Source organism: Strix uralensis, chromosome 11 (assembly GCF_047716275.1).
Source record: "Strix uralensis isolate ZFMK-TIS-50842 chromosome 11, bStrUra1, whole genome shotgun sequence".
Classification (NCBI taxonomy): domain Eukaryota; kingdom Metazoa; phylum Chordata; class Aves; order Strigiformes; family Strigidae; genus Strix; species Strix uralensis.
Window position 1 is genome coordinate 5,584,112 of NC_133982.1, and position 14,430 is coordinate 5,598,541.

The window sequence follows — 14,430 nt, forward strand, 5'->3', positions numbered from 1 at the left end:
AGACCTGATGTCTTGGCTCATGCAACGCTTCCCTCATCCACTGCCTGAGGATGAGAAGCGTATATGCAGGACTTGCAACTTTTTAAGTGATATATGAACCCTCTTTTATTGCTAGCTGCAAACACAATCCACATGCTTGTCTTCCTTTCAGCTCTTAACACTGAGCTAGTTCAGCTGGTCTAAAATCCAAACTGAACACGAGACTGTCAAGAGCAGATATCAGGATTGAATTCCTAGGCACAGTAAAGCAGCACAGCATCATCTGCAAGGTGAATAACAGCACACAGAGATGTTCAGAAAGGTAACAGCACAAACTGATGGTGCCTACAAAATCACACAGTTGCAGCTTTGGTTAACAGAGACTCTCCCACTTTTCCATTACCTCAGATGGTCAGCTTCCAGGTCACATTCATGTTTGCCCTGAAGTCTTTGTAGTCATTACAACAGTGGAAAGCTAGAATTAAATACTATTGTGTAGCTGTAATTTTTTTATTGACAGAGAAGAGGGTATTCACTGTAACGAATACCCTCTTCTCATGTAAACTCACTCCCACATTCACTGTTACTGATGCAAAGTGATCCATACACGTTCCACAGAGATGCAGAACCGTAACTGTCACAGACACAGCATAAGACACAGCCAAAACCCAACACAATATGCTGCCTCCAAATGCAAACCCAAACTCTAAGTCTCTAGTATGTTCAAAAAGGGACTGGGTGGGATGGAAAAAAAAAAAAAAAAAAATCACCATTTATCATAAGGATTGATTTCAGAAAATGAAAGGACATTCAATAAAGTATCTAGGAAAAGTTAAACAAGAAACAGATATTTTTTCCTCACAGAAGGCATGCATCTACCCAGGAGATCACTCTTAAATATTGTTTCAAACTATAACTTAAAAACTATCCCAAGATATTGTCGAAGCCGGAATCCAGTTTTAGCCACTAAAAACAACCCACTAAAACCAAAGGTTAAGTCTAAGAGAAGTGGGTGTTCCTTACAGGTATTATGAGAGACTGCATGAGCAAATTATGTTGTAGGTGCTTATATCTATTGAACATCATATTGAACACTGACCTCGGGCAGTTCTAATGTGTAAAAGAGGTAATGAGATTGCTCTGGCTGCATGTCATGCAGTCCAGGGCAGGTTAAATAAATCATTAAAAGGTATAAAATATAACAGTCTTTTAAAGTAAAAATTCTAGGCCAAGTTAAACATATGAAATTTCTATTTGCAGTAGGAGCTGATGTAGCTATCTGAATGTAGACCTGAGCCACTCTAATACAGAGTACTGCATGAGAGCTGTACTGAGAAACCCTGTTTCATATTTTCAGGTAGACCATCCTTCCTTCAGCCTGTAAGGAAGGATGCCTATTATGCATAGCATAAGGGGGGGGGGTGGTGTGTGTGAAAAAAAGCATATAAAATTATATACATGCTTTGATTTGTTTAAATTAAGACTTACTCATAGGTATCAGCTCTGTATTAAGAACCTCGGAAATCCCACAGAGAGCCAGTGGGCAAATAACGCTGTTGTGGGGAAGATAACTTGTTGTGATCAAGGAGACTAAGGTGAACCATCTCCTGACTCAAGGTAATTACCAACTGCACTAGAGACTGCTACTGGCATCATTTACCAGGACACCTAAATATTCATTATCTCTAATTACATATACTTTGGTAGCTTCTGGTCGGTTCCTTTATCAGTAAGTTCCTAACATACTTTGCAATGGAAAAAATATATTTGAAAACTTCATAGAATCACAGCAAGACCTAGGCTGAAATGGACCTGTGAGGGTCACATAGACCAGCACCCCACTTAAAGCAAGTCCATTTAGCTCAGGTTGCTAAAAGCAACTGTCCTGTCAAGTTTTGATTATCTCCAAGGTCATATATACCACAGCCTTCCCAGAAGTCTGCTACAGTGCCTGACCATTCTCCCAGTGAAATGTTTGTTCTTATATTCAATAGGAATTTTGCACATTCCAAGCTTATGTACTGTCACTGTGCACCTCTGAGACGAGCTTGGCTACACCCTCCCATGAGGGAGCTGAAGACATCAATAAAGGTGTAATACATGTGGCTAATGTGAAAATACACTTATTACCAAGAAAAAGGGAGATACAGACCATCTCATAAGAATGAGTAACTAGATTTTCAGGCATAGAGTTCATGGATGGTAAATTTACTTAGTGTTTTCAAAATTTGTTACATGTCCTCTTGTGGCACAAACTTAGCAATATTTTGGCAGGAAACAAACCAGAAAGAACTATGGGGCACACCTGTGCACTTCCTCACTCAAAGAATGCATTAGGTGATTATTTATAAGCAGGTAAAATGACAGTGCTCTACATACCATCTCAGTTTACATGCCTGGTTGTATAAAACATGTGACCCAGCCTATCTGATATTTTACAACATGCATGTAAGACTCAAAAAGGGACTTACCAGTGAATCATATAGTACTTCTGTTTAATGGTGTAGCCACAGAGTATGATTGACATAGATTCAGAGAGATCAATGAACATTTTAGCCAGAAGCTTACTTGTGTCTAATGCAGGAGCAATAACTTTGCTCAATTCTATTAGTGCTGTCTGTACAGAATGCCCTGCCCTAAAACTCATCTGCCACTGGGATACAATCCAATGTTTATTTCCATTAGTTTAGCCATTGTTGGTAACAATAAAGATCAGGAGACAGTTGCAAACTAATGATTTACAGGCAGAATGAAACATGGGATGACCTTGGCTGCCTTCCATTCACCAAGAAAATGACTGGTAGTTAGAAATAAATTAAAATTATTGCAAAAGGATAACATAAGTTATTTCTCCGAGAGGTAATTTTACCAGCTAAATAGCCCTGTCATTAAACCAGCAGCTGTTGTACAAATTATATCCCAAGATAAAAAAGAAATTATAGCTTCCATAGTTGTTGCAGCTTTGAGAATGATGAAAAACCCAATTCTATAGGAGCTGACAGAAAAGGAGCTCTTGTGATAAGGCTGAATACACAGTCATGGCTGGACTGTACTCAGCTGAATGACTCCTATGAAAAAGTTAAGCAGAAAAGATCATGTAAGTAGATCTATTATCAGAAAAGGAAATTGTGATTCAGGTGACTCCAGAGGAAAAAAAGCAATCTTCCTTGACTGGAATTTGCATTGTTAATAGAACTTTGGAACTTTGTTTTGCAACTTAACTTCTTCTGATAAAACAATACCATCAGCAATATAGTCTTGTTCATATTTTTGACAGTAATTGCAGTGAGACGTTTTTACCTTTTACCTTTACCCACTTTTAGAAACCCCCATTACTGTGATTGTTAATGTTTCTCAGGTTTTGTGAAGTCCTGTACAGCCATCTCAGCCCTTTCAGTATTTTCTGCCTCGACTGCCCTCATGCTCCATTCCCTTTTAATGACTTCCTTCTTGGCCAAGGGAGAATAAATAAAACAGCAAACTATTCAAACAGTTTCAGTGGGATACTACAGAGAACAAAGTGGTGGTCCATGCAACTATAATTTATAAAATATATTCTGGTTTTCAGATGTATGGCTAGCCAAAAATCAACATCTGGAAAGAGTTTTTATGTTTGCAAAAGTACATCTCCAATGTCATTCAGGAATGGAAATGTACTTTATAGTACCTAGATACTCTATCACTGGCCAAAAAAATATACAACTGACAAAAGAAATAGAATTCATAAAGTAAGATGAAGGGAGGTTGCATCTTTCCTGCTTTTATTTTTTTAAAGCAAGAACTCCATTTTTGCCTGTCAAGTGTTAAGTACCAGCATCAAAACAGGAAGGCATTGGACTTCTCAGAGAACTGGCCACCAATTACTTTTTTTTAAATCCTGAACAAAGCAGGCTATTTCTTTTTTCCAGTTCCTCTTCAGAAATAACGAATATTTTGTCTGAAACTTTCAAACTAATTTTGTCTGCAGAAAATGCTAGACCTTGAGAATTTTAATCCCAATTGCCTGACAAGTGGCAAAGCTGTAGGAAACTGAACACAGGATCTCAGAAAAAGAAGTGCTGGGAAATCTTTCTAACAGGAATGTTTTCAGCCCTGTCAATAATTATTAAATAAATGCAAATCATCAGTGTGGTCACAAAGATGCAGCCTCAGGATGAATCGGTATCTACATCCACTGCTGGGATGTAGGTAACCATGGTGGCTTGCCCATTCTTCCTACCTGGGCTGGCACTGGTGTGCCCCAGCACCTACCTGAGGCAGGTCAACCCCTACGGGCTGCTCCCAGCTATCCCACCTGCCCATGCCAGAGGTGGCACCCCACAGACAAGGCAAACTGGAATCCCTCCCTGGCGGTGCTCCAGATTTGAGAACAGCCAGACTACTGCAGGGAAACCTTCACTCACAAACACAGACATGCACACTTAAACTCCACAAATGAGCAATCCTTTAAAAAGGTCAGGAAAGATGATCAAGTGAAAAAGCAAAAACCTGGCAGAATTTTAGACATTAAATACCATTAGGAGACATTTTTCCCACCAGATACTGTACACAATGTTAATGTGAATATTATAATGTTGACAACTTGTTCTTGACTGAATTATGAAGCTAATAATTTACAAAGGAAGGATGTAGTACTTCTGTCAATGTCTTATGTTGCTAACTGTAGCAAATTAGTACATTTACCTCATATTATACAGCTGAGACATTTGTTTGGCAGGAAGTCGGGACACTAAAATAAGAGGGATTAGTATGCTGTCATTTTTCTATAGTCCATATTTTTCCATAGCTGATGACACTTGAAAGCTAGGAATGAACCTGCTCCGTTTTCACAGATTTACTCATCTACCAATGCAGTATTTCTTTGTGCGTGATATACAGCTATGCTGTAACCATCAAAACTCAGATTAGGGCTACTATGTTAAGGCATTTTGCAAGCCAGGCATGCAGATGAGAAGTACATGTATCAGAATGGAGAGCATTAAAAGCTGCTCCTGAACCCACTTGGGGTAATGAGCCCACCTTTACTCAAAGACTATGAAATAGTAACACTGAAAATTGTGTTGAGATTGGGAGTGTTATCTGGCTATATATTTCCTAAAAATGAACGTTTTCAACTTTATGACTGTCAAGAACTTTAGCCTAATAGCATGGTCTGACAGACAAAATACTGCAACAGGACTCAAGAAATCACAGATTTGCCTAGTGCATTTGGTCAAATGATAATGTCTCCCCTGTAAAATGGGGTATATTTCATTTCTCTGTTTCACAACCATGACAGAAGCATGAATCAATATCATTGTGCAAAGTTGTCATGAAGAGAACTGCAGTTTTAGCACTGAAGATACTTACATAGTTGGAAGTAACTAATTTTTGGCAAGAGTCAAGCCTAAGGTTTTGAAACTTGTTATTGTTAACGTGAGAGACTCTCAAAAACAGTGTTATGAAATGACACACACTGTCAACAGTCTTCCAAATTCATCCCACAGACAAGGCAGCCTAACACTACCAAGACTTCAATGCAGAATCCTAGGCTGAGATACAGGAGACCTAGAACTAAGTCTAAAAAGTCATAAAAAAGTCTAAATACTGATGGTTTCACCAGTATTTTAGGTTCCTTGGTAAAAGATGGGCAGCTAAATCCCTGCTTCAGATTATGCAGCTTTTGGGCAGTTGGTCTGTTCTGGGACAAGTTGCTTCTCCTCCTGTCTGCTCAGGCCCTTCAACTTTCTGACTGAGCCATTCAGACTTACAGGTCTCCTCATTTTGTATTTGAAAATCACCTAATCACAAGTGGGGAGTGGGAGCTGAAGCTAAAAATCTCCAGGATTTATTTGGACACCTCATAGTTACCCTTACAACTGAAACAAGAGTGAGTCACTTGGGGGATCATTCTGTGGTGGTTTGATGGTCACCTGAATGCCTGGACCTCAACATACATCCCTGGTTCCTACTTTAAAGGAGGTTATTCAAGAACTCATTTGCATGAGACAAACTGCAAAAACTCATAGCTCATTCCCCAAACAGTGGTTTTACACCTTTTCCATGTAAATATATTAATTTGAGATATTTTAAGCTTCACCTCCCCTTACCTCAAGGCTGAATCACTGAACATTTGGGGGCCTGGGAAGAGTCTTAAATCTTTACTTGTTTCCAGCAACTAGAACCTTCTGCTGCAACATTTTGAGTCTGCCAAAAGAGTCTCTGACTGACCTACAGGGAAGCTGCCTTCTGCATTTAAAGCAGGGAGATTCATTAGCTTTCAACTGCATATACTTTTCCTAGGAATACGGCCCTAATATAGCTGCAGTCTCCAACAATGGCAATGACTTTTGCATGTTCTTAGTATCATGTCAAGCTATCTGTACTCATTCAATAAATGACCTACTGGAAGTATTCTTTTTCTATTCCTCACATTTGTTTTCCTCACCTTAAAAAACACAAGCACAGCAGCAGAGGGAGACAACTGCTGTTTGACAAACAGCATGCTGACAACATCCTGGCTGCAGCTAACACTTCCTTAACACTGAGACCCGTCACCTTACAACAGGAGTCCTAGTGATACTTCTCAAACCTTAGCTTGCAGCAAAGTACATGAACCATTTCATTTGCCATGACAAGCTATGCGTAAATAAAGACATAACTGAACTTTACCCCTTGTTCTTGGCAGATCTGGGTTAGTCTTTCCAGCTGCTCATCTTGAATAACCTTTGCCTTCTCATATTGCTGAATCATCATCTCCATCTCCACTTTCACTGGAAGGACATATGCTGGAAAACACAAATAAGCACTTAAAGTAACCCTTTACAGGCCAAAGAATGTTACCCCTTTCACTTGCATGTAGAGCACTAGAGTATTTCTTATAGAAATAGCACTGGAGTATTTCTCCTGCGGAAGGATTTCTAACATGTGAAATGCATGTCATCAGCAGGGTCTAGATCTTGTCTTGTCAGACCTCCATTTACCTGGCTGAGCTGAAACGCATCCTGCACACTCTTCCCAGCTTTTGCTGCACTAATACAGATCTTTTACAGTGGGTACCACAGATTTCCTGAATTGCTGGGTAGGAGGATTTTCTGGTTAGAGTTAGGCCCATCCCCTCTAAAACCTGAACAGCACGGCTCCCTTAGGAAAAGAACTCTTCCAGAGCCCTAAGCATTTAATTCCTAGACTTTGTGGCAAGAAATAAGTCCTTAATGGAAACAGCAGACTAGGAAGGATATTTTAAAAAACAAAAAGGCATTTATCTTCTCTTGCTTTTCAAGCTACAGCCCAGTTTTCAATAGGCCTTCCAAACGCCTCTGGAAACTTTGCTCCTGTCATAACTATGACAAACTCAGACTGATCAGCAAAGCTGTTCAATGCATATTGCAATTCTTGATGTTTTCTGAAGCTACACAAGACCCTGAACTTTTCTTGTACACTTCAATCAGAGGGCTATGACCTTTCCCCAAAATAACAACTGGACTCTTTCACACATGAGCAAAGTGACCCTTCATTTATCCCTCTACCATCTCTTTTCCCTGTAACCTGAAATGCCTGCAACAGTTGAACACAAAGTAGCCTATCCTAAAGCCCTTGCTTCCAGGTAGTCTGCAAAGTTGCTCTTTGCAACCTTGACTTGCTAGGGCTTTCTTATCCCCCCCCCAGTGCCTCCCCGCAGAGCTCTGTGCAAAACAATACCGATACACGCTTCATTATTACGCTGTACAGCACACCAGCATTGCAGAGAGCACCTTCAGCATGGAACCCCTATGGTAAGAAAATGCTCCTGGAATCTGACATAAAAATTGTATTACAGACAAGATTTTGGAAAAGAAAGCCCCAAGACAGAGCTAGCTGTATGGAAATGGGGAGGGTGCAGCAAATATCAGAAAAGCAGATTGGAAGCAATTATTCTGCAGAATCAGGAACGACATCTGGTGGCAAGAGACAGGAAGGAGGTCAGGGCATTTGCTTTACAGGATAGGGGAGGTGAAGGTGCCTAACAGAAAAACAAACCAATCAATTATAAAGGCTCCTAGGGAACAGGAGATACAGCCATGAACTTGAGACCTACTCTCCTCTATGGGAGTCACAACTCTGTTCAGTGCTTTTAAAATGTAAGAGGAAGGAGAACGATGGTGGCAAGCAATCTTTCCGTATTTTTAAATTCTCTTTTTTTCCAGCCTGCCAGGTAAGTCTTGGAGTCACAAACTGAATCACCACTCACCATCAATGATCCTCTTCACTCTCCATATTCGTAGTGTGATAATAAGGCTGATAGCATCCCATGGGCTGCTGGGGCCATTAGCCACTGTTGAGGCCACCATTGGTGCCAAGGACAAGATTATGACAGCACCATCAAACACCTAGAGAGAAATCAGTTTTTTCAAACCCTTCCTCAAGATTGTAACCTTGCCATTCCTGCTTGGGGTCTTGAAGTGCTCCCACTTTGCCCAAAAGAAATGCAATTATGGTACATATTTGAAAGGGACAGGAGAGGTGGCCAAGCCACAGAAAGGCTGCATGCTTTTTAGGTAGCACAACAGAATTCCTTAGTGCATTTTATGAGGTGAGGAGAGATAAACTGTGGTGGGAGGGCAGGGAGAGAGAAAGGTATTTAGAAATACTGGCCAGAATCCCCAAGCAGAAGTGATAGCCTAAATGCTATTACAGCTAAAGAGTTTTATTATCACTCGTATTTATTACCTACTACTTGGCATAATGTCATCCCAAAAAAGGATACAGTCCCTGCCCATAGATCTTACTGTCTAAATGAAGAGATCAAGAAGACAAGTAGAAAAAGATGGAGCAAAGAGACTTGATGGCTCTTGGCCACGTCCTGACTACACAACGTGTGTGGGAACGGCTGTGCATCAAGACAGAAAGACTCCCTGCTCTCACCTTTATTGGGCAGCTAGGTTTTCAAGGATTTTGACAACTGGGACTATTCAGAATGATTTGTATGACATTGGTTGCATTGGGATTAGATCAGAAAAGGCAACTATGCAAAGTATTAGACAGAAATGCGTAAGCAAATACATTTCAGAGCAAACTGGCAACAGTGTTGTGTCTGCCTTACACTCGCCTAGCAGGATAGAACAGAATACCACATTCTCATCCCTACTGAGACCCTTCCCAGCTGCCAAAAACCATTGATTAATGGTTTGAATAAGGAGGCAGGACATCGATTTTATAAGCACTATACATTCAGGATTGAGCATAACAATTCAGTGTACTGAAAAGAAACACTTCTTACTGCCACCATTTGATGGGCAGTGAACAATATCACTCCATTCCAAATTACTAAAATGAATTATCAGAAATCACTGCATTTAGCTTTAATAATAAGAATCTCTGAATCAATAATTTAAGTTTCACTTCAGTTTTTTAGCAAAACAAGTTAAAATATTTACAACTTTATTACAAAAACGTGCAAGCCTCTAGACTCACTTGAGCTCTGAGAAAACCCAGATTTTCTTCTGGTGCATCCTGTGCAGTATTAGTTTATCAGACATCATCAATAAAGAGCTTTTAATTTTCCTGATGTCAAGATTTCTGCTCAGACTGGGATTATGTGTTATTTATAACACATGTATTTCCTTAACTGCCTCTGCAACAGTACACATTCTACCTCATTTTTAATTTGAGGTACAAATTACAGTGTTTATTGTAACTCAATTTAATTTAAAAATAATTTCACAATAAGATTGGGGGGTTTGCCAAACCAGTATTTTCTATCAGAAAACTACACAAAATTTTTCAACCAGTTCTAATTTCAACTTGATTACGGGAATGGGGTTACACAAGTCACTCTCCACAAGGCAATCTTCACTCATATTGCTCATTATCTCAGGGTAGCAGTATCAACAGTTAGACTAGCATAGCTCTAACAACAAAACAGATAGATACAAAGGAAAAATGCCACAAGCCCTCCCTTAATAAAATATTTCCAAATATGACACTCTTCTGAATCTCACCACAAAAGGGACTGCATCATACAGCTATGTATACATGCATACAGTGAAAAGAACGTGGATATTTATCTGAGTTAAACGATAGTATATTGCATCAGATCTATAACAAAGCTACCCAAAGCAGTTAATATTCTTACTGTGTCTGCCTGGAAAACAGTACGATGAGTAAGAGTGCTTACCTCTATTTTGTTTTCAATGTAATCCCATATGCCAAGGACCACAATCCTCAAAATAGTCTAGTAAAATAGATTGGGGGGAAAAAAAGATGATGAATGTTATTGTAATTTTAGATAAACATTTAGCCCTTTATCTACTTAGGGGATCATTTTTTGTCTTATTTAAGCATTATGCATTTCTTCTGAATAATAATGAGGATCTAGAAATAGCTACACTTCTGTATTATAAGAGCAGGTATTGCTTTCCAACCACTGTATTGACTCAGTAAAACTTCCATAAACAAGTTCACAGTTCAAATGTTCATCGGTGTTTCCATCCTCCTAAAATTTCACTTTTAGACTTGTGAGATTACCAACCCTCCCCACTTCACTCCCCTGACCCAAGCCTATATAAGATCCACTGTGGGGCCCCCTCAGTTGGAATGGGGGAAGATTCTCTTTTCTTTCCATCTTTGATATGCCAGTGTTTACTATTTTCTAAGAAAATAAAAGAGGCACTGCTCCCTCTTGATGCCTAAAGATACTGACATTTCATCAATCTGAAGAGCAGAGGCTCTTAATTCTCCCACTCTGGAGTACACGGCCCAGAAGTCATAGGATAAGGGAGAAAAATATCTCTGTGATCCTCCTCTATGGAGCAAAACAGCTATAAGTAGCACCAGTGGCTAGAAAAGAGGAATAAAGAAAGAACACAGAATGAACCAATGGTGAATTCCCATTAAAAAAAATCCAATGGCATCTTTCCTAATTTTTAACCCAGCTTTCAGAAGACGCAATAAAAAAAACCTTAAAAAAAAGAAATCAATCAGCCAACTAATGACTGGAATTGAATTCACATAAAAGCGTAACTGGTAGGGATGTTTTCTGCCAATAGCAACATCAAAGTCAGATTTTGACAGACACTACAGACATGAAGAGCCTAACTGCGGCTGTGTGCCTCGCAAAGAAGATCAGAATGGTACTTTCTACACTAAAGAACGGTACTAATGACAGAGAGCTCAGCAGGCCTATTTGTGAGGGGTGACCATGCCAAGAACTGTGCAGAAAAAAAGTAAATTACTGTGATGAAAATATGTAGTTCCTCTTCATTACAAATACAAATATATTAAACCCCAACCAACTCTGAATTTATGCCAAACATACCAGCACTAACTAGCTGCAGAACAACACTGGATTTTTCAGTACTGTTCCTATGCGTGGTTTTGCCAAACCCCATGAGCCCAATTGCCTCACTTGGCCCAGGATGACTGCGCTGAGCTCTATCTTGGCACTTAATCCTGTTTTGCAGAGGTAGACATTGCTGTGGGAGATACGGTGCTTTCAGACACCAGCCTCATGCCACCAGTGAGCAGGAAAGTGAACCAGCCAACGCTTACTCAGAAATGGCGTATGGGAAACACTGGCCACGTCTGGCTGAGAAAGGGAGCCGCTAGCCGTAAGAGAAAATGCAGCACGCTCTTTCCTCTACAAAAAATTATGAGACTCTATGTAGACACCAAGAATTGTTAATGCTGCTGGTCTGTACTCCTAAAAAGAACATTTGACTTCCAAAGCATTTTACAAATGCAGCCTAGGAATAAGGCTCACAGCAATTTCCTTATTAACCTGTATGTTCATGGTTTATATGTGGAGGAAGAGATGCACAACAGCAGCTCCTCAAATCCTTTAATGACTACAGATTCACCAGCATGACGTGATGTAAGCACAAGCTGTAAGTACACATGCTGCCGTGTACTCCCTGCAGCCTCAACGCAGGCTCTGAGCAGAATACTTTCAGAGAAAAGCATCCCAGCTCATCTGTAAGCACCTCCTTTGCTCCCCATTGAGAAGCTGCACAAAATGCTTAAGTACCAGTTACTTATGAGCCTGTAAATTCAGCCATATTAGTTAATCTGGGGTCCACCACAGCAAGTTCCACAGCAGGCAGCCATCAGTAAACACATGAGGAAAAGCAGCACCTTTTTTAAAGCTTGGGATGCCACCCTTCCTACAGCAAGCCTGGTGACAGCATGGAGAAATCTGCCTCATTTTCTTCTATGCTTAGGCAGCATTTATGAAGTGCTAGGTCGATGAGCAACTAACTAAAGGATGGCTGAACACTTAACACCTTTACAGTAACTGGTGGTGAAAACCTTTCTTCCTTTGGACAGATGAGCACAAAGGTATTTTCACTGAAATAATAAGGCATATCTTCACAAAGAGAATAGAAACACTGTCTCACAACCCTAAATATGATTTAACATGGGGCTGTTGAGGGAACATAAAAAAGGATTTTCCTTTCTGCCCTTTTAATTCCTCACTGCAGTGTTTAAATCAGACAGTGCTACTGTCATATTAATGGGTCTGAGCAATTCCAAGGGCTGGAAGCTAGCACAAATGTTTTCATTTTCAGTCTGCTGAGGTGAATCAGCACAAGTCATCAATGACTGGAAGTCTACTCGGCAGACATTTAATTCAGTAATGGTTGGTGCTACCTTTAGAAGATAGGTCTCCTTCTCAGAAAAAAATGCCTTGGTGATTAGCATCTTTGCTCTCAACTAGGGCAGACACACTGTACGAAGAGTGAGTGTGAGGGCAGCATGAACCCAGCTCCCCAGCTGAGAGAGGCACTCTTCAGAACAAACTGGTCACGACTGAGGGTTAAGCTTTAAAAACATTTGGTCTGTATGGAAGGTCTTAAAGCTATGCACCAGCATTGTCACTCTTAGCAAAAAACCTCACATCATCACTGAAGTGACAAAAGCCATGCAAGGCAGCTTTTCCTTGGTGCCCTGGGGAAACTGGGCACCCCAAGGAAGTACCATGAGTGAGTCACAGCCTGCGTGCATCTGGAGACTCAAGTGCCATACACTTACTCCCACTGGCCAGTCTTCACTAGTGGCAACTCCAAACGAGGTTTAGCTTTCTCTGCTCTCCCTCTGTACAAAGCACGAGATCACATCCCCTGCTGCTGCCATAACTCTTACTCAGAGGAGTCTGAACCAAGCAAATTTGGACTTCACTGGGCAAATCTCCCTCAATGTAATAAATACTTTGACTGAAATGAAAGCATTGGTGTTACTTATAAATAACATTTTAGTATTTTTCCTAAACAATCCAAAATATCTTTCAAACAAATACATATTGCATTTGATTGTGCACTTTCTCTGTACAGAACTTAAAAAATGAGAACCTGTAGAAGCATCTGAAAAAAACAGAGACAGAAATTAATAATCCAGGAAACTTCCTACGCACTGTATATGGACCAAACTGAAAAATGCATACGAATTAAAAGAGAATTGCAACTGTAACATTCATCACAGACAAAACATAAATGTTAGTCACAACTCTACCATTTGTATACGCAAGTATCTACAAGAAATAGGGAAAAAATGGAGCAGCGCTTCTGTTTCCTACTGATGTGCAGGCATTTTTCAGCACTGTAGCAAATGCACACACATAGTTTTGCATTACACTACAGGCATTCTGCATTTTTGGACACACATATTTGAAAGCAAACAATAAATACCAGTGTGAGTGCTTTTCTGTTAAAGGCCACTGCCAGCTTGGGTTTTTTGTACTTGAAAAGGAATGCTTAACATTTCTTGACTGGAAATATTTTAAATAGAAAGTCCCTAACATATATATTTTTTTAGTTATATCAGAAATACAATTTTTGTTTTCTGAGAAAAGCTAAATTATTAGATAAAAGTCTGTCCAGTGGACCAATAAAAGGTAAATAACTGAACACTTCTGTTAAATTCTTTAAGTTGGAGTAAACCCAGGTAAAAGTAAACTTTTAAACCATTTTTCAGAATTACAGAAATGTAATTTCAAAGTTGACAGTGTCCCTTGGTGACACACAGTTGTTTGCACATTAACCATCTGCAGTGAAGTTTATGAAGAATTGTGTGATGCTGTGGGTTTTCTCTAATTTTGTAGGGAAACCTGGCCAAGTCCTTTGCTGAGCCAGCCGTATGAATTCCCACAATCTGCATGAGCTAGCTACATTTGTCAGCTGACTGCAATGTACATTAGGTAATTTTAAATACTTTTTTGCTTGCACAGTTAACATACAATTTACTACTCAGTGACTCACTGTGCCAAATTCATCCGTAGTGTAAAGAAATCAAAAGGAGGCTGCACAGGAGGTGAAGCTGGCCCACCAGGTTTAGCTGACAGCACAGTAGAGCAACTCTGCATTTCAAATAGGGTAGCGATTGTGCAAGAGAGAGACAGGATGGAGTGGGGTGGAAAGGGTGTCTTTAGAAGAGCCCTTCCTTCCTTCCTTCCACTGCCAAAAAACTAATCTATTTGTTACAGAGGGTCTTTACCTCTGG

General features: G+C 40.0%; 1 protein-coding gene across 1 annotated transcript in view; it reads right to left on the reverse strand.

Moving 5' to 3' along the window:
- The window catches only part of TMEM266 (transmembrane protein 266), a 64,991-nt gene that overhangs the window by 22,291 nt on the left and 28,270 nt on the right, over positions 1–14,430 (reverse strand). Inside the window, exons 7-9 of the mRNA XM_074880616.1 lie at positions 10,115–10,171; positions 8,189–8,327; positions 6,631–6,746 (exon numbers count right to left, since the gene is read on the reverse strand). Coding sequence (XP_074736717.1) covers positions 6,631–6,746; positions 8,189–8,327; positions 10,115–10,171 — 312 coding nt within the window. The remainder of the gene's footprint in view (positions 1–6,630; positions 6,747–8,188; positions 8,328–10,114; positions 10,172–14,430) is intronic.